The 26,598-nt window shown below is 38.2% G+C and overlaps 1 protein-coding gene across 1 annotated transcript in view; it reads left to right on the top strand.

Moving 5' to 3' along the window:
- The window catches only part of TLN2 (talin 2), a 252,871-nt gene that overhangs the window by 137,287 nt on the left and 88,986 nt on the right, over window positions 1–26,598 (top strand). Inside the window, exons 38-39 of the mRNA XM_044660127.1 lie at window positions 6,447–6,548; window positions 10,270–10,440. Coding sequence (XP_044516062.1) covers window positions 6,447–6,548; window positions 10,270–10,440 — 273 coding nt within the window. The remainder of the gene's footprint in view (window positions 1–6,446; window positions 6,549–10,269; window positions 10,441–26,598) is intronic.

Below are 26,598 nucleotides of genomic sequence, written 5' to 3'. Positions count from 1 at the left end.
TAATTCTGTACATTTATTCCAAGGCAGAAGAACAGTAAGGGATAGGCAATGGGGGTTAAGTGAATTGCCTAGGGTCACACATCAAGGAAGTGTCTGAGGCTATATTTGAACTTAGGATCTCCCATCTCTAGATCTAGCTCTCTTTCCCCTGAGCCACCTAGCTGCCCCTCATTGTAGAGACAATAACAACCAGTAAGGGCTAAGATTACTAGTTAGCCAATTTCTTGGCTCCATGATGAGTTCTGGGAATGCAGTTTATAAAGGAACTTGTTTATACCAAATCAAAATGTATCAGTTTGGGGGATGGGGATTAAAATTAATAGAGTTGAACTTGTAGGCAGTGCCAAGGCCGTGGCAGGAGGCAGACTTCCAGATCTGAAAGGATCTCAGTGACCATCTAGTCCCATTCATATCTGTAAAGGAATCCCAAGAAACCCAGAAAAAAAGTTGAGGGTAACAGTAAAGAAGAGTTAAAGCTTAAGAGGATACCCTAACCTCCCAGAGAGCAAAGCCTACCTATAAAAAGGTTAGAAAAATGAGCAGACAACAAAAAAAGCATCTAACTATAGAGAATTTTTTGTGGAGACAAAGAGCAAGGCACAGACACAGAAGGGAACAATGAAAGCATGGCTAACACATGCAAAATCCAAAAGAAAAATATGAATTGGATGCAGATTCTGGAAGAGCTCAAAGAGAATTTCAAAAAGCAATTAAGAGAGGCAAAGGAAAAATGAGACAGAGAAATAAAAGCAATGCAAGAAGGAATGGGCCAAATGAAAAAGAAGGCTCAAAACCTGACGGAGGAAAATGATTTCTTAAAAACTAGAATTGAGCAACTAGAAGCTAATGTTTTCATAAGACATAAAGAAGCAATAAAACAAAATCAAAAGAATGAAAAAGAAATCAGAAAAAAGCATGAAATATTTCATTGAAAAGGAATCCCTACTATAACTTTCCCAACATGTGGCCATTCTAGACTATTTAAAGATACTAAGCAAGAAGGAATCCATTCCTTCAGATACATAGACTTAAGGCTTTCAACATTCTGCTTTTTTCCTTCAGAAACTCTTACTTACAAGTGTCTTTCCTCAGTGGGCACCCAACATCAAACATAATAATGAAGAGGAGTCTGTCTCAGGAAAGAAGACAGCTGGACTAACACCTGGAAGCTGTGTTTCCCATGCCAACCCAAGTTTTTGTTCGAGTTTTGGGTTATTGCAATATTGTCCTGCCACCTCTCACTTCAGACCCATATTGCATTTGTAATCCTCTAAAACCTTCAGGTCCATTTCAGACAAACTGTGTAAACATTCCCCCCCTTATACTTGAAAAAGTGACTTTCTGAACTCAAGCATAAGATATACTAATTACTTTTCATCTGATTAGATTCATCCCTATTAGCCTGTCATTTTTTACATTCTGACTCTCTCTCATCCAATCTGTTAAGCCATCTCTACCAAGTTTCTGTCATTTGCAGAAAAGCTCTCTGAGATCTCTTTCCACAATCTCTGCATCCACAATCTTTCCAGAAACTAGTGGAAAGAGTGATAGGTTCCTTCTCCATCATTCAAGCAGTTCCTCTGAGAGCCTAAAAGCTGGTGCCACCTACTTTACTGTTTCTATACTGTGAAATAGGCTTATCTTATAACTCTACTCTCAGTCTTTATCTGTCATTGCTAATTTATGGAAGAGCAGAAAGAAGAGAAGAATATGTTGTTCAATAGATTTAAAAAAACAAAAAATCCTTTACTTTCTGTTTTAGAATCAGTACTAAGGATCAGTTCCAAGGCAGAAGAGTGGGAAGAGCTAAGCATTTGGGGTTAAGGACCTTCCCCAGGGCCATGTAGCTAGGAAGTATCTGAGGCCAGATTTGAACCCATCTCCAGGCCTGCCTCCTCTATCCAATGAGCTATCTAAATGCCTCTGCCCAGTATATTCTTAATTCTTGAAATTGATAGTGGATTGTCAGAGTTACGGGACCCAACATTATTCAAAAAAACAACAAGCATTTATTAAATACTTATGATGTGCCAGGTATTGTGCTATATAGCCAAGGCATGTAAAGAAAAAAGCAAAAAAAATATTTTTGCCCTCAAGGAGCTTATATTCTAATGGGGAAGATAGTATATATAAATCAGAATATATAGGATAAAAAAGGAGACAACAGAAGGTAGCACAAGGAAAGGGCAGCTGTAAGAGATGGTGCTTGGCCTGAAAGTTAAAGATAGCTATGCCTTTTAGTGGATAGGGTCAGGGAAGCCTAAATTCAAATCCTGCTCCAGGTACTACTGATGAGCTATATGATCCGAGGCAATTCATTTACCCTTTCTGTGTCTCAATTTCCTTATCTGTAAAATGAGGATAATAATACTATCCACCTCTTAGAGCTATTATGAAGATCAAATGAAATTAATCTCTGTCAGGTGTTTTGCAAACCTTAGAGTTATGTGAGCACTCGCTATTAAAGGAAGCCAGAAATTCTAAAATTTGGAGGTTTGGAAGAGAGAGCCAAAAAGCCAAAAAGAGAAGACAAAAAATGTCATGTGCATGAAAGGCAGGTAGGCTAGGATGGTTGGATCACAGAGTATGTGTGGTGAGAGGTACAATGTAAAAAGATTGCAGAGACAGGAAAGCATCAGGTTATGAAGAATTTTAAAGCCAAAAGATTTTCTGTTTTATCCCAGAAGGATCACTGGGATATGGATAAGGTACCACTGGAGTTTATAGCATGGTTAGATCTATCCATTAGGAAAATTACTTTGATATTAAATGGAGGATGGATTAGAAAAGAGATATACTCATGTAGTGAGACCAATTAGAAGACTATTGTAATAGTTTAGGAGAGAAATGATGAGGACCTGAACCAAAAAATGGCTTTGTGCATGGAGAGAATGAGATTTTATAGAGAAAGAAATTATAAAATTTGGACACAATAGGTGAGAAAGAGTAATAAGCCAAGGGTGGTGCTGTTTTGACTCTTGAATGACTCCAAGGACAGGAGAACCCCTTACCCATGAGGAGATGTTTAGAAGAGGGGAAAATTGGGGGGATCAATAGAAATGTTATGATTCCAAATGTTCAGCAAGGAGTTAGTGATGTAGGACTAGAGCTCAGTAAAAAAACTAGACCTGAAAAGCCTCTCCATCAAGATGTTCATTAAACCTATGGGAAAGGATTAGATTACCAAATAACAAAATATAAAGAAAAAGGAGAAAACTGTTCAGGACTGCTGCACTATCTCTGCTTGACATGGATTAAGATCTAGTAAAATAGCCTGAAGGGGAATGGTCAGGCAGGTAGCAAGAGAATGAAGAGAGAATGGAGTCAAAAAGCCACCTTGGTACTTTTGTTAAGTAGGTGGTCATTAGTAAATTCATTTCAGTGATAAAAATTGGGTGCCAGATTAAAGACTTTTTAGAAAAGATTGAGGGGAGAAATAGAGGTACCATTCATAGAAAGATTAGTAAAGGAGGTTAGCTGAAAAAAGAAAAAGAGATAGCTGGTGAGCATGGTAGGATGAGTAAGAGTTTAGTTTGTTTTTAAGAAATTTAGGCATGTTTATGGACAATCAAGTAAGGATTTTTAAATTACATTTTTTTGCTAATTACATGTAATAAATTTTCACAGGACTTTTTCTAAATAATGTGATTGAACTTCTTGTTTGTTTTTAAAGAAATTTAAGCATGTTTATGGACAACAAGGAGTCATTAGAAAGGAAAACGTAAAAGATTAAAGAGAGTATTGGTTATCATGAATATTGTGCTAGAGTAAATGGAAGGAAATGGGATCATAGGTACATGTAGAAGAGATAACAAGCAATGGGCAGCTGGGTAGCTCGGTGGATTGAGAGTCAAGCCTAGAAATGGGAGGTCCTAGGTTCAAATATTGCCTCAGACACTTCCTGGCTGTGTGACCCTGGGCAAGTCACTTAACCCCCATTGCCTAGCCCTTACCACTCTTCTGTCTTGGAGCCAATACACAGTATTGACTTCAAGATAGAATGTAAAGGTTTAAAAAAAAAAAAGAGTAGCAAGCAGAAGGGTGAAATCATCAGAGGCTGAAGTAAAGGAGAAGATTTTTAGGGAAGGTGTTAGTGGGAAGTAAGATGAAGAGGAAGGGAAAAGAGGGAATTCTCAAGAATAACCTCAATTTTTTCCCATTTAAGTATGTAGTGAGGAACTCTTCAGAAAGAATTCAGGAAGAGGGTGGAGAAGGGAAGGTCAAGAATGGTATGATTATTTTAAAAGGAGAAAAAGTTTATTATAGCTGCTGTGATGAGTTACAGGAAATACAATACAGAGAAATAGAAGTATTTCCTTGTTGTAGTGAAAGACCAGTTAAGATTAGCTGGCATAAATTTATAATGGACCCAGTCAAATGTTCACACCCAAGAAGCCTGTGGAGGCATTTTGGAAGGAGGAAATAATATATGAGCCCATGGCATAAAAGGGGAAGTTGAATAAGAAAACATTTTAGTGCAGATTCTTCCATCTAGAATTTTGGAATGCAAGAAATAGCAATTAAAAAGATAGGATCTTTGAAGAATCAAACTAAAGCAAACAAAGGATTATTTCCTGTATTTTGGCTTCCTCATATAATATGGACTTCCTACTCTTGAATCCCTGCCCTGGCAATTAGTCTTCCCATCCATCTCAAGCCCTCATAATGTATCACTCAACAAATCAATCAACCAAGTATTAAGTGTCTGTTCTACACCAGGGAGTGTGGTAGACCCAAGTAGTGGGAATGAAACAAGTCTTACTCTCAAAGAGCTTATATTCTAATGGGGGAAACAAAAAGTACATAAAAAGATAGAGTATGAATTTAAAGTTAATAAATGCAAATATATACCTGGTGATTAAAGTTTAGGATGGAGGGCACCAGCAGCTGTAGGGATCAGGAGAGGCCTCAATCAGAACATAAACAAAACCTGGGCTTTTCAGCTTAAACTTGTTCTCTTTCCAACCTAGATCAATCAATTAATCAGCAAGCTTGTGCCAGGCACTGTGGTAGGAGCTTGGGACACAAAGACTAAAAGAAAAGATAGTGCCTGGCCCTCCATTCCAGCTGGGGATTGCCAGCCCCACAAAAAAGTTTCTCTATAATATTTAAAATGCCTTAATTGGCTTTCTAAATTAAGGTCATAAAAATTTTTAACAAGTAGGATTTGGAGTTTGGTTTGGTTTGGTTGCCCAGAAAAAAAAATCTTTCCTTTCCAAATGCATGTTCTCCACTGTTGTGACCCACTCCATTTCATAACCCATCTGTAGCAACTCAGTGTATGTGGAATGTTTTGCTGTTCTTGGCTAGAGTCACACTGTGGATATACTTGTCATTGTGATGACAAGCAATTAGCAGAAGCCTCCTGGAAGCCATTTTTTCTTTCCCAGGATGTTTTTGTGGTTGTTCCATAGGCTGTTTTTCTCATTATATTCAATGAGTAAAGATCTCCTAAACATAAGGCTCATATACAACAGTGATCTGGCAAAATTGCCTACCACGAAGGCCAATCTCATTTCTCATGAGTGGCGGTGCATTGTAGCCATGTATTTTTGCCTTGAATCATCTGGTGTTGTACACATGTGTGCAAGGAAGCAAGCAGTGCACACACACAGTGTTTCAGATTTCTGAGACATTCATTTTTAAATGAAAATTCCTGCCTCATAAACTAATACTTATTTTTAGATAATCATCAAATAACTTATTCTCTGACTTTTAGGGGTTCTCTGTAGTTGCAAGAAAAGGTTCCAAAATCTTCTTTTAACTTTGACATTTTTCCAGAATCCAGTTTAAATCTTTAGGTCTAAGATTCAAAAAAAAAAACTAGTAAGAATTACATTAGAGTATTTTTAGTGGTTACAATCTCCTCATGTAAGAGAATTTTTGGGGCCTCCCCTGAGAGCACCTTGCTGGGCACAGTCTCCAGCATGGTGTTTTAGAAATTAATCCCAACTCTTTTTTTTTAATTATCTTTGCTATTTAGTGAATTGGTTCTAAAATAGCTGAGGGGTAACTTCAGTGCCCACTATAAACTTTTTTTTAATACCTGTTGGCTATTTTTACCAGGTTCCTTTGTGTCTTGCTCAATAGTTTCAGTGATTTTCTAATGATATTCAAATAAAAATGAAGACACTACTTGTCACACCTCACCTGCTAAGGCTGGAATATATAGGAGGCAACTTGGAGCTATCAAGCAGTGGTAAGAGAGACTTTCTGAGCCCACCTCTGGCTTTATATCGAAAGCGGCTTCTCTAGGCTGCTGGCCGCAGGGCAGCGTGTGGACCCTTGCTACAAAGGTGAACCAGAGTGAATCGTTCCATGATTGTCCACTTAAACCTGCACCCACTTGTGAGACTTTGTCTCTATGCATACCTGTCTTATTTGAATCAGGGCAGCCCTGTGAGTAAATTATTGAGGGCGAACCTGACAATGTCTTTCCTTATCAGGCTTTGCAGGAACAGTTGACATCAGTGGTCCAGGAAATCGGGCACCTTATCGATCCCATTGCTACAGCAGCTCGAGGAGAAGCAGCCCAGCTGGGACACAAGGTATTCTGGTCTGATGTGATTCTTTCGAGCATGTGTGTGTGTCTGTGCGCTTGTATGCACAAGCACATGTCCATCCATATATGCTTAGAGAGGGAGAAGTATTTTAATTGATTATGCTCCCCCCAAATCTCTCCTGTCATTCTGTCAGGTACATTGAAAGATTGCTTCCAACACTACATGAAGGTACAGAAAATATCACTCACTCTTATCCTAGCGCACATTCAAGAAATGAAATTGTTTCAGGACCTACTATGCCCCCTGTGATACCTAGTTGCCCCATTGTTTGTTTGTTTTTTATGCCAAAATAACCTAAAAGCGTTTGCTGATGGATGACAAAGTTTTCCACTGGAATCCATCTTTTTCCTCCTGATACACTCAGAGAGTGTGAAAGAGTAGAAAATCATTAGATTTTTTATTCAAAAGATATAGGTTCAAAATCTGACTTTGTGTCAGTTTTTCTTGAAAGCAACATATTCCCTAAAAATTGCTGTTTGCATTTATTCACACATTTGCCCAATTACCTCTTCCCCAGTTGCTTTTTGCCCTATTTTCCTATATTTTGAGAACTTTTATTCAGGTGATTTTAACATTAAGATAACAGGAATTAAAGAAAGATATTCATTATTTCATTTAATCAATCAGTGAATCAGTTAGCCTATCAGCTAAAGCAGGCATTGTGCTAATCTTTTTTTTTTATTATTATTATTTTTTTAAACCCTTAACTTTCAGTGTATTGTCTCATAGGTGGAAGAGTGGTAAGGGTGGGCAATGGGGGTCAAGTGACTTGCCCAGGGTCACACAGCTGGGAAGTGGCCAAGGCTGGATTTGAACCTAGGACCTCCTGTCTCTAGGCCTGACTCTCAATCCACTGAGCTACCCAGCTGCCCCCCATTGTGCTAATCTTTGAGGATACAAAGAAAGCAAAAAACAGTCTCTGCTCTCAAGGAGTTCACAGTCTGAAGAGGAGACAACAGGCCAACAACTTTAAAAAGAAAAGTGTCTCACAGAGTTTTTAATCTGAACTGTGGTAGTTTAAAATAAGCCCACTTGTATTCCATCTAAGTTTACTTTATGGCACAAAGACATTCATTTGTTTCTCTTCAATTGCTAGATTTAATTCTCACTAAATGACATTCTCTTAAACCATTCTCAAAAAACTTGCAGAGTTTTTAACCTGTGGTCTTTGAACTTGGTTTTAAAAGATATTTTTATGACTTTATTTCATAATAGTTAGTTTCCTTTGTAATTCTAAATTTTATTGTATGCACTTAAAAACATTCTGAGAAGACAATCTATGGGCTTCAACAGAGGTCCAAAAAAAAAGACTCAGAATTCCTGATTTGGGACAGCTAGGTGTGCCACAGTAGATAAAGTAGTCCTGGAGATGAGAGGTCCTGGGCTAAAATTTGGCCTCAGATGCTTCCCAGCTGTGTGACTATGGTCAAGTCACTTAACCCTAATCACCTTAAACATACCACTTTTATAACTTGGAGCCTATATTTAGTATCTATTTTAAGACAGACAGTAAGGGTTTTGTTTTATTTTTTAATTTAGCTTAAAAAAAAGAAATATTTCAATTAAATGAATGAAATATACATTTAAAATGACATTTCTTATAGAGTGCTTGCAATTTTCAAATTCCCAGAACATCTTATGTGAATCTCTCTCTGATAAATATAGGAAATACCTCACAGCTTCAGCACCCAGTATGCAAAAAAAAAAAATAGTGACACCTTTAGGAGAACAACTGTCCCTTGCCATGGAAGAATGCATTGGAAACTGTCACTAGTCTTTCTGAAGCTATGTGCAAGACAAGCTTTTCAGGAAACCTTTTTCCTAACTTAATAATCATGAAATAAATCAAAATTATTATTTCTGGGTCACTGTTGGCCAATAGAGATTCCATTCTGACTTCTACATCTAGAGAAATACATACAGGTTTCACTTTGCTCCTGCCTGCCCGCTTGTTGCCACAGGGTCCTTTGTCCACCCATCCACCTTCTTGTAGTCCTTCCCTGTCTCTATATATACAGCAGAACTATTCACTACCTCTCCAGGTGAAAAGGTCTTTCTTTCCACGTTACATTATAAAGTTCAAGAACTAGCATTCTATTTAGTCTAACACAGAACCATGAGGTGACCCAAAAGCTAGATAATTTTCTGATTACATTTCACAATCATGTCTAGTAATAGATTCACACAGTATATTGAAAATGCAAGATTAATACCAATGCACCATTAAGACTTCACAAACAAAAATGTCAAAGATCTGCCAGTTCAAAGTCACAATAGTCATTTATTTGTTTTCTCCTCCATTAGACCTTGAGGTCCTTGAGAGCAGAAACTGTCTTTTGTCATTCTTTGTTTCTCCAGCACTTAACACAGTACCTGGAACATAATAAGGGATTAATAAATATTTATTGATTGAAAGATTTTCCAAAGTTGCAAGCTTACTCATATTTGTTATAGAAGAGATTTAATTGTAAATACGAGAAGAGGATTTAAAATGATTACATGTGGGATGGAACTTTATGCAAATTATTTTCATAGCATCTTTCTGGAGCTCAGTTCCATCATATTATTATCAAGTTTACATTTTCAAAAGGAAGGTTTTAGAAAACTGGCTTTATTTTGAAAGCCCATTTTTTTTATCATCTGAGCATCAAGAAACTGAAATATTCATTATGCCCACCAATATTTGGGTAGCCTGAATGGTAAAACCAAGATTCTTCTTATTTAAAAAAAAAAGCAATGATTATGTTCATTTTCATCATACCACATAGCTTAGGCAAGAGGGTTCATCTCTATGGAATCTCATAAAATGCCCTTCCTTTCTTCCTCTAGCATCCAGATTATAAACCTGGGCCTGATAACAATTTGCTTCCTTTTTTTAAAGCATTAAGTGAAACCTTAGGATAGACCCAATCAATCACTGTCTCTTTGCAGTTTGGCAAATAGCTTTTTATCAGCTTAGGCTAAATCCAAAGCTAAATGTCTGAAGATAATGATAAAAGATTTTTTGCTCCCCCCCCCCTTTCAGTTAAGCTTTATGGCGGTATCTTGGACTCTGCTAGAAAACAGATGACATTTGAAATAAGTACCAACGATTTAGTCTTTTGGTTCTATCATGAAATTTAGGAATCTATCTCATCTATCAATTATTAAGCTTTCTTTATATAGTAGAAGAGACAATTGTCTATTTCAGTAATTCCCAAAATGGGCACCACCGCCCCCTGGTGGGTGCTGCAGCAATCCAGGGAGGCAGTGATGGCCACTGGTGCATTTATCTTTTCTATTAATTGCTATTAAAATTTTAAAAAATTTAATTTCCAGGGGGCTAAGTAATATTTTTTCTGGAAAGGGGGCGATAGGCCAAAAAAGTTTGGGAACCACTGGTCCATTTTTTTTTCAAAAGCCCTCAAAGTGTTTTTTTTTAAAACAATTGGTTTTAACATTAGACACATTTGAACTCTATACCATGGACCAAGTTTTTCTATACTCCTATAATGGTCACAAAGAAGAGGTAAAATTCCTCAAGGCAGTTCAGAACTCTCATAAGTTTTAAGATATTCATGATAGATGGGTTTTCAAAAGCCAAGTTGCATATCTTCCTGCAGAGACATCTGATCCTTCTTTAATTTCTGTCTCAAGTTTCCCTAAAAATTATGGCTTCAGACATATTAAATTGAATGCCTTTTTTTGTGGATGTTTTCATTGCAAGGTCACACAGCTGGCAAGCTACTTCGAACCCTTGATCTTAGCTGCAGTTGGTGTCGCATCTAAGATTCTGGACCATCAACAGCAAATGACGGTACTGGACCAGACCAAGACACTGGCAGAATCTGCTCTGCAAATGTTATATGCTGCCAAAGAAGGTGGAGGCAACCCCAAGGTATAGTCCAAGGGACTCTTCATCTATTAGGACCTCACAGTGGGATCATTTTGAAAGAGGCACTCATTCCTGCTGTGTTAAATATTGCCTGGAAATGTTGGTTTTCCAAATCAATAAATCTTTCCTTTTTTCTGTTTATTTGGATGGTGAGCTATATGAGAAGAGAAGATGTCTGTAGTATTGGTGCTCTTAATATTCCGCAGGGAAAGAGTGAGAAAACTACGTGATGAAAAGCTTTTGTGTTGGCTTCTTTTTTACGATATAGCAATGTATCAGCAGGCAGGCCTCCTTTGGGATGTGTGTGATTATTACAGGAATAAAAACACTATCTCCAGGCATCTGTAGAGAGTTCGGGGAGCCTCCTCCCTTTATTTTCAAGCAAGGGACACATCTATAGATGCATCTCTCAATTTAGACATTCCCTGCGATATAAAGCTAAGTCTGGTGTAGGGTCACTGATGCTATTGGCTTTTGTTATCTTAGGGATGGCAGCTTTTGTTATCTTGGGGGAGAGCATGAGAAGTGCTCTGGCCCATTTGCAAGTGGAATATTTCTTCAGCTGATAGTATTTTGTTGTTCTATTCAGTGGTCAAGGACAGTGGCGAATCATTTTCTTTAAGAGGTAACATTTGTATTAGAATGCTTCACTAAGGAAACAGCAAGTGCCTTCAGTTCTTCAGGGCTTGAATCCTAGAAATTGTCCCCATCTATTCAGTGGCCAATGATGACAGATTACATTGGATTTCAGGGCATCCTGATGTAAACAATTTCATTTGACAGAAAATAGATTTGGTTTTGATGCTTAATCGCCTAACTCCACCGAGCTACTAACACATACATATTTTCTCTGTGAAATTTATATAGGAAAGGTTTCCCAAAAGTCTTAGGCCAGCTTTAATGGCTTCAAGCTGCATGAAGACCTTTGGAACACTGTGTGTGTGTATGTGAGTGTGTGTGTGAGACAGAGACAGACAGATGGACACTAGGTCTTTTTATGTACTTTGATATTTTTCTTGTTTCATGTCTTTATTACCTCCTTAATTTCTTCAAAAATGTCAGAGACCAGGAGTTGAAAATAATATAGTAGATTCTTACGAGGGAAAAATAATCTAATACATTTGTATGGTTAATGGATAAAATTGGGAGGCTTTTTTCTCAAAAAATAATTGCCCTTAGTTTTAGACTTTTTAAAATTTAAGTTACTGTTCTAATTCCACTTGTGTCCAAAATAATAGCTAACATGTATGTACCATTTTAACATTTGCAAAGCATTTTCAAATATTATCTCATTTAATCATCATAATAACCCAAAGAAGTAAGTGTTATTACTTTTTTTTTACCATTCAGGAGGCAGACTGAGTGATTTGGCCAGAGTCACACAGCTAGTATTTCATGTTAGATTTGAATTCAGGTCTTTATTATTCCAGTTCCAATAATCTACTTCAACACCTAGGTGCCACATACAAATCAACCCTGTTTGTGCCTTCAACAAATTTATTCATTCACCAGGTATATAGTAAGCATTCACTTTGGGCCGTTGGGCAGCTAGGTAGCTTGGTGGATAAAATGCTTGACCTGGAGTCAGGAAAACTCCAGTTCTTCCCGAGTTCAAATCTAGCCTCAGACACTTACTAGCTGTGTGTCCCTGGGCAAGTCACGTCACCCTGTTGACCTCAGTTTCCTTATCTGCAAAATGGGCTAGAGAAGGAAATGGCAAACCACTCCAGGATCTCTGCCAAGAAAATCCTAAATGGGGTCACCAAGAGTTGGACATGATTGAGAACTGTGTGCTAGTTACTGAGAGAAAGAACAAAACTAGTTAACATACATATCCTCATGGAGCTTATATCCTAATGAGGAACAGAACACGTAGACAAATATACAGTACAATATGAGAACTCTGTAGCACAGAGGAGAATAGGATGAGGATGTAAGGCACAGATTACTGCATAGAAAGAGTCCTCTGATATTGGTATGAAAAGCAGAATTGAAGGTTGGGAATTAAAGTGGAGGCAAAAGGTCCATGATAAACAGAGCCTCAGTTTGTGGGTAGCAGTGGGGACAGAAAGGACAAGAGGGATCAGAGAGACATTTGGGGAACAGATGGTCACCGAACCAGCTGTGGAAGCCACCTCCAACATCACCTGGTGCGGCTCCATTATGTCTTAGGTTCACTTCTCTCTATGAAATATTCTGCTTAGATTGTGTGAGTTGTTTGCCTTCAGCCTATTTTAATGCAATGACATAGAGAGAAAATGCAAGATCATGAAGCTGGAGGGGAAGCATCAGAGACCCAGGTAGAGAGGAGAAGAAGAGGGGAGAAGCCCTAGCCAGGCTGCTTGTGCAGAATATCATCCTATGAAGAAATACATTCGAGAATGGGGTTGTGCTCACCATGTCAGTTTGATGGCCAAAATCTATAGAAGATATAATATGTTTTTTACTTTGGTTCCTTTTTCTGAGTAGCCCCAGCCGTGAAAGAAATATCCAAAGTCTTTTTTTTTTTTTTGCTAAACCTTTAACTTCTGTCTTAGAATCAATACAGTGTATTGGTTCCAAGGCAGAAAAGCAGTAAGCAGTAAGGGATAGGAAACAGGTAAAGTGACTTGCCTAGAGTCACATAGCTAGGATGAATCTGAGGATAGATTTGAACCCAGGATCTCTCATCTCTGGTCCCGCCTCTCCATCCACTGAGCTACCTAGATGCCCAAAAATATCCCACATCTTAAGAATAATTTAGTATTCACGGCCTCTTCTTCTCTAACCAATTGTATATACCTTTTGCTTATGTCTTTCCATGCAGTGTTCTAACCCACTTAGAATAGCCTCCTTTTCTCAGCTTAGTCAAAACTTCATAAGGTCCAGCTTAAACTTTTCTTCTTATTAATGAAGCTGTTCTTGCAACACACCCCATGACTCTGGTAATTGGTCTGCTCATCGGAGCTCAGAGCTTTTTCTATACTACTTTTTGGGAATTTAATCCCATTATCTCTTGTATCATATCATGTTTTTTTTAGTTGTTACTTCGCTTTTGTATTGTTGTATTGTTGACCTTATTACATGTTCCTGCCTGGTCTCAGACCATCGGGGATCATACATAGATCATGTTTTTCTGTAGACCTTCAGAGGATGATGTCTCATTATATGGGTCTGTGACTTCATTATGCCCTCCCTCACCCAGTCGCAGACCACATGCCTCTCCATGCTTTCACAGACGGTTTCATAAATTGCTTTGTCCAAAAAATGCATCCACATTGCCACTTTGCCAAGATAAGTTCTATCTGTCACTGATCCCATACGCTGAATCTATGGAGCTTCATTTCACCTGCCAGAGGATGTGCTCCATTGATAAGAGCTTTCAGAAACCAAAGTCTCTTCTGTGCCCCCACCAAGGGACCAAGGTAGCTTCTGGCAGTAAAACTCTTGAATTTAGATTTTTATTCTCTTGATACATTCTCTATTAGTAAGCTAATCTACATTTATTTAGCACCCATAAAAAAGTGTAATATTCTAAAGGGAGAGGCAGCTTATAAGTGATAAGAATCTTTTAAGAATGAAATTCTGAAGGACAGCTGGGTGGTTCAGTAGATTGAGAAATAAGCCTAGAGGTAAGAGTTCTTAGGTTCAAATCTGGCCTCAGAAGCTTCCTAGTTGTGTGACCCTGGGCAAGTCAGTTTCCCCCATTGCTTAGCTCTTACCATTCTTCTGCCTTGGAACCAATACACAATATTAATTCTAAGAGAAGGTAAAGGTTTAAAATTTAAAAAATGAAAGAAAAAGTATGTTTGCCTAGCCTTTACTACTCTTCTGCCTTGGAACTGATAACTGGACAGAAAATGAAACTCTGAAGACCCAGAACAGTAATTTTAAAGAATTAGAAAGACTAAAAGACTAATGTGGATACACAAGGAATTTGAAAACCATTCTCAGTTTTTAAAAGACATATAGAACAGGGAAACAAAGGCAGGTAGCTAAAGATGAACATAAAACCATGGCACTCAAGGTCCTGTGAGATCATTATCTGGAATATGAAAGCTCAGCCTGAGCTGAGGTTGGCAAAGAAAGTCCAAGGTAACCAAAGCAAGGGTTTTGTTGTTCTGTTTTTTAAGACATTTTGGGAGAAAGCGGAGGATCAAAGAAGGGATGAGGCCACTCTCCCACAGTGTAGAATAAAAGGGACAGTGCCACCAGATGACCAGCAAGCTAGAGCTTCCCAGTCCTTATTTTGCTTTAGTTTTCTCTTCAAAAAAGAATTATCTTTGGACTTGAAAATAAAGAACAAAGATAACTCAAAAGGGAGTTGATCACCAAGATAAGTAAAGAGATAGCTCTGAGGCTGCCTGTGGTGAATTCTAAAGCCCTGGGCCAAATGAACTACATCTCAGGTTCCTAAAACAACTGGTAGATGGCCTTGTTGGACCTTTGGCAGTGATCTCTAAGTCTTTGGAGAAGGGGAGTGGGATCTCAGGATTAATGATGAGGAAAATGTCCTATTTTTTTTTAAAAAAGGCAAAAGATGCTAATATATGTATGGCCCAGATCAAATTGCTTAGCATCTCCAAGTGGGGAGAGGGAAGGGAAGGAAGGAGACCATTTGGACTTTATTGTTTTGGAAAACATATGTTGAAAATTACTAATACATATAATTGGGAAAATCAAATATCTTTGAAATAAAAAAAGGCAAAAAATTAATTCTAAGAACTATCAGCCAGAGAACCTGACTGATTTCTAGCTAAAATTTAAAAATATTATTTAAAAAGATAGTAAGCAAATATTCAGAAATGGATGTATAAGAATATAAAAGCCAATATGACTTCATCAAAAACAAATGATACTGTGACCCTGGGCAAGTCACTTGACCCCCATTGCCCACCCTTACCAATCTTCCACCTATGAGACAATACACCGAAGTACAAGGGTTTAAAAAAAAATGATACCAGGCTGAACTTATTTCCCTTTTTTTTTAACAGACTGACATCTACATAGATCCAGTGGATACTGTAGATAAACTTTACCTAGCTCTTACTATGGCATTTGATAAAGAATATCATACCATTCTTACAGGGGAGTTGATCCTTACCATAATAAAACTGAGAGATTGTTAAATGGCCATATCCAAAGAATAGGCATTATGTGTGTGTGTTATCTAGGGGAAAGATCCCCAGATGTAGACCCCAAGGATATGTGTTTATTCCTCCGTTCTTTAGCCTTAAAAAAAATCAATTAGTTAGATAAAGGCAGAGGTAGCCTGCTTATTAAATTTATCAAACTGTACTTCTTCACACAAGACACTCCATTTTGTATCTCCATGACTTTCCCTTCAGCCTCTTAAAATGCTGTTTTCCCTCAGAACTCTATTAATATTTTACTTCCATAAAGCATTTCCTGATACCCCAGGATCTGCCTTAACCCTGGAAAAAAAATGCCTTGTATTTATTTACATGTTTTTATTTCTGTATCTAATTACTCCCTGGATAGTATGTAGCCTCCTTGAGGACAATGATGGTTTCATTTTTGCTTTTATATCCAACCACAGAATGTCAGACACATAGTAGGCTTTTAAATCACACCTTTTGTTTGGCTGATTGATCTAATTTGTGTACATTCTGACTGTCCTTGATGACTGAAATGCCATCCCTCCTCAATTCTACCAACTGACCGCCCTGACTTCCTTTAAGTTCCAACTCAAATCCCTCTCTCAATTCCTGTGCCTTCCCTCTCTTCATTCTTTCCTATTTTATCCTGTATGTCACTGACTTTGTATTGTCTCCTCCTTTCAATTGTAAACTCTTTAGGGCAGAGACTATCTTTTGCCTTTTTTTTGGGGGGGGGGTATTCCTAGAACTTAGCCCAGTACCTGGCACATTAGAGGCATTTAATAAATGTTTACTAATTGATTGAGTGGCTGTCCTGTGGAAGAGGGACTGTTTATCCTCTTGGAGACAGACCTAGGAACAGCTTGTAGAAATCACAGAAGCAAATACACGTCTGATATAAAGAAAACCTCCGTAACTTTTAGAGCTATCTAATAGTTGAACAAGCTGTGCCAGGTCATCGTGAGTTCCCTGGGGGTCTCTAAGCAGAGGCTGGAGTTTTGCTTGTCAGCTATGTTGTAGCTGGAATTATTTTTTCATACATGGGGTCAGACTGTGCCATTAAATATAGCCATTAAATCTCTTAACTCAGAAGTTCTGCAGGTCTCTGAGTGTGTCTAAAGAACCCAAGGTGAAGGGTTGGGGCTAAGTTGCTGGGGAATTAAATAAAGGAAAGAGCAGATCTTTGAGATATGACTGAGAAAGAGTCCTTACAACTTGGTAATAGATTGCAAGTGTATTTCTAACCTCTGATGAAAAAGATGAACAGCCATGGTGACAGAGGGGAGGGGGAAGAGATATTTAGCACAGCTTTTAATAACATTGTGAGGGGGCAGTTTGGAGGCTTGATGGATTGAGATTGACAGGAGGTCCTGGATTTAAATCTGGCCTCAGACACTTCCTAGCTATGTAACCCCGGGCCAGCCACCCATTGCCTATCCTTTCTGCTCTTCTGCTTTGGAACCAATGCACAGCATTGATTCTAAGATGGAAGGTAAAGGTTTAAAAAAGGAAAAAGAAAGAAAATCTGCATTTATTTCAGTGGCAGCAAGCAACAGTGTCTAGTGAGGTCACCTAGAGGTGCTGATCTAGATGAGGTTAGAGCAGAAAGGCGGATTTGGGAGTTAACTGAATTACTGATAATCTATGCTAGGGGAAGTCACTTTTTGACACAATTGTCACATTTGTTTATATAGTCTTGGGGATTCAAGCTTGTTCAAAAACTGTCATCTAAGAATGGAAACCACAGGTCATTCCAAGTTGTTGCTTTACCTCTTACCAAAGAAAAAAAATCATTTACAAATCAGAAATTATATGACAGCATTTCCTGAAAGATCAGTTTGATCAGCATGAATGTCAGCAACATCCTGATACCCAAGTGATCGTACAGAATCTAAGCAAAGCCCAAAATGACACTGGCAATACATTAGCTTCAGAAAAGGAGGAGAAACAAGGGGGAAAGAAAAGAAAAAGAAAAAAAATAGTTCAGTAAAGAAAGGGAAGGAAAAGAATTTTATGAGGTATAATATAATATCTTTCATAACATCTTATAATGCCTTCCCCTAATTTGATAGGGAGTCACAGAAATTCTATTTTATAATAAATGAGAAAGCTAAAGATCAATGGAGTTGACTTAATCAACATTTATTAAATGCCTACTATATGCTAGGCACTTTGCTAAGTGCTGTTATGTTTATATGCTGTCAATATTAAACTTTTCAAAGTTTTTTTTTAATTTGTTTTTTCCTCGCAAAATAAAATGGGGAAAGGTATAATACAAGATGTAACAATGCCCCATAAGGTGGATTTGTGTTACAAGTTTACCCATTATTTCAGCATTCAATTTTAAACATTAGTTTTTTAAAATTTCAGGATTTTTGTTGTATTTTGCTTTACCAAAAAAAAAAAAAAAAAGAAAGAAAGAAAGTTAAGGGGAGGAAAACATTTATTACAAAATACCAGAATCACCTTATAAGGTTGATTTCTGATGTAACTATATAGGCTATATCAAAATTAATTTATTTAAATTTCTCTTTTCTTTTTTCCCCTAGATATACTTGCCCAGGATAACTCAGGGAACAGAACTGAGACTCAAACCAGAGTTTCATGATTTCTAGTATCATCTTTTTTTTTTTTTTGAAACCGTTACCTTCTGTCTTAAAATCAATACCAAGCATCAGTTCCAAGTCAGAAGACTGATAAGGGCTAGGTAATTGGGGTTAAGTGACTTGTCCAGGATCACACAGTTAGCAAGTATCTGGGGTCAGATTGAACCCGGGACTTCCCATCTAGCCACCTTCTTGGTTTAAGCTGTGGGCATAACATTAGGCAAATCTGAGTAGATTTTGAATGTGTGGTTTTCCATTGAGTTTTCATTTATGCAAAGAAAATCTCGCAGTTGGAAACACATATCAAGCACTCTATGTTTAGTAATGAAATTTTCACTTTGGAAATAAGAATTGAAAGCTGTGCGAAATATGTCTCAATGGTTCACCTTTGTCTTCTGAAATGCTAGAAAATGTGATTGGTAAATGCAAGAAAATGCTGCCTCTCCTCCGGTTCTATGCCTTCTCTGCCAGAAGTAGATCAGTTTTGTAGACCTGATTGGTGTGTGTCACTGCTGGGTTATGACGCTGACCTCTGGCCACACCTCCATCTCAGTTCCTATGTGTCTAGAGCATTCTACCATCTCAGGAGATGAAGCCAGTTAAGAATGAAGCCGTACTTAGCAATACAGAGTTAAAAAATTTTGACTGTGACCCCATTTGTGGTTTTCTTGGCAAAAATACTGAAATGCTTCCCTGTTTCCTTCTCTAACTCATTTTATAGTTGAGGAACTAAGGCAAACGGGGTTAAGTAACTTGTTCAGGTAGTAAATGTCTGAGGTCAAATTTGAACTCATAAAGATGAGGCTTCCCAATCCCAAGCCCAGGGCTCTGTCTGCTATACCACAGCTGTCCTTGATATGTGGATTAGAGTTTTTCAAAACCAGAGATTTTGTAAGGTCAGAAGAGGAAGGATTCAGAAAAGGTTTAGGGAGAAGGTGATATTTGAATTGGTCTTTATGGACATGAATACCACAGGAGAAAGCAGGAAAGAGGTTATTCCATTAATGAAAGGAAGATATGAAGGGTAGAGCTCTTTTGGGGAGCTGAGCATCATCTGATTTTGCTAGGTAAAACATTGGTCAATGCAGGGAAAGGAATCATAAGTAATAAGACATGATTATAACAAAATAGATATCAGCCCCATTGCCAGAGGCAAGGGGAGGCAGGAGCCCAAGGCAAGTCAGCACTTTTGAAAGGACAGCATTGAACCAAGATGCATTTTATTACCATTATGGAAGTGCAGAAGTAAAATATTAGTGCAGATTTCAGGATAAGTAAGAGTAGAGTGTACTGCCAGTTGTTCCCTCTTTGGTGAACCTTTTCTGAGTTTGAGTGTCCAAAGGGCAAATTCAAACTGTCTCTGAGCCCCAGATTACCAGAGAGAGTTGAGAGAGAAAGTGCTTACTTTGGGCTGCTGGACAGAGGGATTGAGCATGCAAAAAAATGTCCTGGGGTGCCAGGAAGAGGGGGAACAGAGCAGCTCCCCAAGTGCCAGCTCTGCACGTGTGCCACATCTTCACCAATGCTGTTATAGAACATTGTAACTATTACTTGTGCCTTTTGAAAATGACTATGGGATTTAGCAAGGAGGAGGAGGAAGAGCAATAGTAGTAAAATAGTAGTAGTAGTAATAGCATATCTGTGTGTCTGTTTTCCCTCCTCCTGGACATCTTGTTTTTAAGAAAATTTTCACAATAAAACCTCCAACAGAACCCTAGGGCTTTTCTCAGGCAGGATACCACTATCTGAGGTTCTGTTCCCAAGGCAGATGAGGAACCAGGGAGACTTCCGATAGTGTTTGAATATGTATCATAAAGTCATTCAACTTCAAGGGACCATAAGAGCAAAACTTGACCTTTGCAGACTAATGCAAATTGTCTTTAAAGACATAATTTTGCTTCTTTGAAGTAGATCAGGCATCATCATCATCATCATAAATAGTGACATTTATATAATACTTTAAGTTTTGCAAAGCACTTTGCCTAAGTTCTCATTTGATCCTCACAACAATCTTGTGAAGTAGGTATTATTATTATTATTCCCATTTTATTGAGGAAGAAACTGAGGTTCAGAGAAGTGTTGTGACTTGCCCAGAGTCATACAACTAGTGTCTGAGGCTGGGCTTGAACTAGGGCCTGTTCTTACTCCAAGTCCAATAGTCTATTACTGAGTAGCTCAACTAGTACACATTGTTGTGGGCTTTAAGATAAGGAGACCCTTTCAGTGAGATAGTTCTTTTAATGAAAGAGGGTAGCCCTCCAGTAAGAGATTATAGTTGCTTAAGGCCAATTCTTAGCCGAATTCAAGACCTTCCAGAAATGTGACTACAGTGTTAGGATTACAAAGGATCTCAGTTTTAGTTCTCAATGTCTGTGAATTTGGGCAATTATGGGTGATTCTGGGTCAGAACAAATTCCTGTTGGTAAACAGAATCATGGAATTTTCAAGTTAGACTTTGTAAATGGTCCTTAGAGGTTATGTAGTCTAACTCCTCATTTTATAAAATAGGAAACTGAGGCTCAGAGAATCTTTGACTTACCCAAGGTGACCATTAAATTTGAACCTCTGTATCTAAGGTATTTAGAAAAAGCTTGAACAAAGAGGTTTATCAGTTTATTTGATTCCTACAGACCAGGAAAGTAGGAAGACCATCAAGATGCAGTGAAAGGAGTGATGGACCTAGTCTCACTTCCATTGTTTGGATCCTTGCATGGATCCTTACTGTCTCTGTATTTGGGCCAATTCCTGAAAGTCTCATGGCCTCAGTCCCTTCCCAGTAAAGTGAGGAGGTTTGAACTCTACTATCTGTGAGATTCTCTCCCAGTTCTATATTTATGATCCTATCCTATTCCTTTGACTATGTATTTATTTCATATCAGTATTGCTTCATTATCTAAGGTGCCTTTAAACACACTTATTTTCTGCTTTTCTCTCATATTAATATGCATTTTTATTGTGGCCTTATCGAGAATCAAGATTAGAACTACTACTACTATGCTGATGCACAATCGTACCATGCTCCTTCAAGTTTACACTGCTTCATGCACTGATTTTATATATTCTTACTATCTACCACCATGCCAACTGAATACCAATGGAGAGACCATCTTAAAGTTTCTAAATGCATCTAGGGAATTACTGACAGGTAGTCACTGTATACCGGTGTTGACCTGTCATTAGCATCCCCAGGATCTCACCCCTCAGACCCATTCGTATTTTTTTAAACGATATCACCTATTTGCATGGGTTTCTCATTCAGGTAGTTCCCTACTTACTGCCAACTTCTAAGGAGGGTTTTAAAATAAAATAGAGATTGATTTATTACTTACCTCTACACATACACACACACACACACACACACACACACACACATATGTAAAATGAACAAACAGAGACATTAAGTATAATTTCTTTTGCTAATCTAGAGATTCTAGGAAAATGGATTCTTGTTCCTAATGATGGGAATGTTTGCCAAGAAAATTCAATACCGTCCACCCTCCCCTTCCAGATAGCCTTTGTCTTCTCTTCCTATACGTTCTGGCAGATATACCAGAGACACAACAAATGTTAGACATGCAGCACTGGGAAGCACACCTGCAAACATGAGTTCAGGCCACCCAGCAGGCATTAAGTCAAGCAAAGAATCAAGGAAGATTGCCAGAGAACAGAGTTTCCATTGTGGGAATACAGACTCCAGGTTTGGGAAGATCACGTGTGCTGCTTGCTATTCAGGTTCTCCTGACCTTTAAATAATCGATATTTAAGGTGGATTTACAATGAACCTGAAAAATTTAGTGCATTTTTCATGTTTTATAACTCAAGCTAGTATGTTCCCTCAAAGCCCCTGGGCTAATGTAGTAAGAACTACTTGTCCCTTGTGTAGGTGGGCTTTAGACAACACAAGTGGTGAGACAAATCAGGATGCTGGCAGAAGTAGAAATTTTTGGTGTCATTTGATTGACCAGAAAGAGTATGTTCTGGAGTACCATGCATTGGAGTTATTCTGAAGGTTTATGCACCATTATTTATTATGGAGTTTTATAAGGGACATTCAGAAAGACTTCAACAACCCCCTTTGGTGAGGAGAGAAGGAGGAAGACAGCATAAGGGTTAAAGGACAGCCTTTTGGTCAAGGCTAATGAGAGTGAGAAATAAACTGTATGAGTTCTTTACAAGAGACAGAACTGAGTTTCAAGGCTCAGCCTTTGTGCAAAAATGAAGGTAGTATGTTATGGGGGGGATTTGAGAAGGATGGTTGTGCATTCTTGCCCATTAGAAGACAGCTTAGACCCAGGTAACCTCTGGGACTTGGAGAGGATGTCGATAGGCTGTTAGCATCCCTTGGAGATGTCCCTGATATAAATGTGTCACTGTGTGTCTCACTCAGGACGTTGACCCCAGAGAAGGTAGTCAAGGAAACTATGTGTGTCTGTTTCCTTTCCTTCTGAGCATCAAGCAAACCATAGATAGGCTTTGTACCTCCTTACTGGCAGAGAGAGGAGAGGGGGGAAATGGAGGAGATAATTGATGGCAAGGTCTTCTCGTGGCAGTCTAAGACTGATAGGACACCTGTCTTAGAGATTATACCCTACAAGCTTTAGAGATAACTTGAGAGCCTTTTATATAATTACCTTTGAATGTCGAGTAAAACAGTTTTAACTTTACTCAATAAGGAATAAGACACTAGGAAAGTTTATGAACATAGGAGTAATTATATTCATCAGAAACATTAATTTGGGACTATTAATGGAAATGAGATCTCCAAGTTAAAAGAGACTTGAGAAACTCCTTTCCAGCTAGGAATGCTGGGCAGCTTTGTGGTATAATGTATACAGAGTGTTGGATTTAAAGAGTTAGGAAAACGTGAGTTCAAATCTGCCCCTAACACTAACCAGCTGAATGATCCTGCAGAAATCACTTTTCCTCTAACCCTTCACATATAAAAATGAGGTTAATAATGATACCTTCTGAACAGGATTGTTGTGAGGATCAAATGAGATATGTCTTAAGAGGTACTTAAACCTTAAGTACTATATAAATGATAAGAGGAGGAGGAGGAGGAGGAGCAGTAGTAGTAGGAGCAGTAGGAGGAGGAGCAGCAGCAGCAGTGATAGCAGTGGAGCATCTATCTAGCACAGTTGATAGAGCACTGAGCTTAAAATCAGGAAGACTCATTTTCATGAGTTCAAATCTGACCTCAAACACTTATTAGCTGTGTGATTCTTGGCAAGTCACTTAAACCTATTTGCCTCAGTTTCCTCATCTGTAAAATGAGCTGGAAAAGGAAATGGCAAACCACTCTAGCCTCTTGGCCAAGAAAACCCCAAAATGGGATTACAAAGAATTGAATATCACTGAACAACAAAAAGCAACAACAGCAATAGCAATAGCAATAGTAATAGCATCAGCTCCTTAATAAGAATTCACTGTATAAGAGAGCTGATTAGTGTTTATCCAGCTTTTTTTTTCCTGAGAACATTTCTCTAATCTTTCATTTGGTTATCCAGCTTTTAAAACCTCCACTGTTGAGGAAATTCCCCACCCCAAAGATGGCCCATTGCCCTTAGGTGGCTTTGATTGTTAGAAAGTTTGCCCTTACAGTCAAGCCTAGCTATGCCAGACATCATAGAGGATGCTAAAAGAGTGTATCATGGGGTCCCTCCCTCTAAGGAGGTTTCATTGAACCTAGAAGGGAAAGATTAAGATGCATGAAATGGTCTTGAATTTTATCCAGCAACACTACATAATTTAAGTTCTAAATTTTGTGGCAGAGGCCAGAGGTGCCATAGTGGTCCCCAGGAGAATATCAGAGAAGAGTAGCAGAGAAGTGTGTGGAAGAACTTAAAGAATATCTGACTTGAGATGGATCTTGAAGGCAGAGAAGTTGCCTTTTAAGGACTAGAATAGCACATGGGAAATCCTGGAGAAAGGAGTGAGCCTAGGACATTCATGGAATGCCAAGGAATTTGTCCTAACTAGAGTAAAAGACAGTGTGTATTTCTTGGATTTCAATCAATTAAAGAAGCAGTACAATATTTTTTGCAATTTTTTTAGCAATGTCCCCTGAAATATATGTGTGATACTATGCATACCTAAAACATTAGTTGACAGTCAGGAGCTAAAGTTATGGTGATGGGTGTAATGGGGATAATTTGAGGAAAGGTGTTTGGGATAAGGGAAATTGAAAGGAGGATGTTGGAGACTTGCTAAGTGGGTAATCTCGGTTACAGATAGGCTGGGATTAAAGGAGATTCAGGGTATAATAGGACTGAAGTCAGGAGTATAACACAGAAGAGAAACAGAGATCTTTTAGGGAGAAGAGAAATTAAAATAAATAGACAAACACAGCAGGCTTACAGACTGGGACTTAGACTCAAACACAAGCTGAGGGAAATAGACTAGACTGAAATTAACAAACAGGCTTTAGTTAATTTCACAGGAAGGGACCTGTTTTGAAGTAACACCTTCCTTCAAGATGGATGCCCAGCTTCCCTCTAAACCCAGAGTATGTTGTCTCTTTCCCTCTTCTTCCCTCTTGATAACTAACAGACAAATTACACTAATAGGGCTGTTGAAACACAAAAGGGTTTATTTTGTTTGAAGGATGTTTGTTAGGAAGGTGGATCAAAGGAAAGCCCTATCAGTTGTCTCAGGAACCTCAGGTGGGGGAAGGGAAGCAAAGATGGAGTCTGAGTAAGGACCTGCCTTTAAACTCAGCTTTACAAAGTGCTATTGCTATCTAAAGGGAATAAATGATGACTGACTAACTATAACTAATGCTGTCAATTAGGTAACTCTTCACAGATTTAACTCCTCTATAATTACTCTCCTTATTAACTCCACAGACATATAAGGTAAGGGAGGGAAGGCAGGGATGGTATTAGGAAAGGAAGATATAAAGGGTTTATCTAAAATAATAATTTCTTAAGTAAATATATCAAAGTTAGGCTAAATTTCAATATTAAAGCTAGGTAATCAAAGCAACTCGGCTCATTTACAACCTCTCTCCATGGAAGATCCAGCCAACTGCCTTTTCCTCAAGATTCCAAACCCCTAACAGCTTTTGGAACTCAGCCAAAGCTAGAAAAAACTATATCACCCCAATTCTGTATACTACATGGGTTAGAACAAGAGACACAAGATACAAAGACATCTAATGGGGATAAATGTAAAGCTTGAAATAAGAATAAAAAATAAATTTCAGAAGTGGAAAAGGAGAGAATTTTGGCTAGACAGTAATTGCTGTGAAAAATATTTGGGTGTTTCAGTGGAGGATAGGCTACAAAATTCAGACCAGGAAAAATGGCTGCTTTACTCAGCCCACATCTAGAGTACTCTGTTCACTCTTGGATCCTTCATTTTATTGAAATCATTGATAAATGGGACCATATATTGAATAGTACAAATAGAGTGGTGCAAGGACTAGAAACTCTGCCATATAAGGATGTAGAAACTAAGATTATATAGCTGGAAAAGAGCAGCCTTAGTTAAGAAGGATATGACAGATATCTTCAAATATTTGAAAGGTTGTCATATAGAAGAGAAAGTGGATTTTTCCCCCTTGATTAGCCCCAGGAAAGAGAATTAAGAGTACTGAATGAAAGTAGTGGAAAGGCAGAGACTCAATGCCTCGAGAAACTTCTTAGCAAACAAAACTGTCCAAATGTGGATGCTGGCTGCCTTGGCAATGGATGGATTCTCCATCACTAAGGCTAAATAACCCCTTATCAAGGGTTGGGGTCATAGAATTGAGGCTTGCAAGCACCTCCAAAGCTATCCTTCCCAATCCCCTAATTTTATATCCGAGGATACTGAAGCCCAGAGAGGTTAGGTAATTTGCCCAGGGTCACTCAGTCAATAAGCATCAGAGAAAGAATTTGAATTTAAGTCTCCTGACTCTAGAATGAGTTTTCTTTCCAGCAAATAACCTCTGATGTCCCTTCCTTTTGTGAAGTTCTGTGTGTATATGCTTGGGTTTGGCCATCTGCATGTCGAGCTTCATGTATCCAATAATTTTTAGTCCCTGACTTTTGGCCCATGTGGGAGTACAAATATTTTTCTAGTGTGAGTTTTGTTTAGATTTGTTTTGATATAGATGTGTAGGATTATTGGCGTCACCAATGGTGCAGGCATCCATTTCATTTTGAATGTTTTTGAATCTCCAAAATCAAATATACAAGCTCCCTTGCTTTCTGTCTGCAGTTTGTAAGTAAATTAATGTAATATTTTTTTCAAGTGGAATGAATTGCAGTAGAAGACAGAAGTCTTATTTGAGATTTTCTAAATTATAGTAAAGTGCAGATTCCATTTCATTCTTCCTAAGTCACATGGTCTAGATCACTGAAATGAAATATCATCCCAAATTACTGGTTCATCAGTCTATCCATGTGAGAGAGTGTTATGCACACTGACAGGCACCCCAAGCAAAGCCATCTAATGTTATCACATTTCATACC

The sequence above is a fragment of the Gracilinanus agilis genome, chromosome 2 (assembly GCF_016433145.1).
Source record: "Gracilinanus agilis isolate LMUSP501 chromosome 2, AgileGrace, whole genome shotgun sequence".
NCBI lineage: Eukaryota > Metazoa > Chordata > Mammalia > Didelphimorphia > Didelphidae > Gracilinanus > Gracilinanus agilis.
Note: the sequence above shows the minus strand (reverse complement) of the source record. Positions and strands in the feature narration are given on the sequence as shown.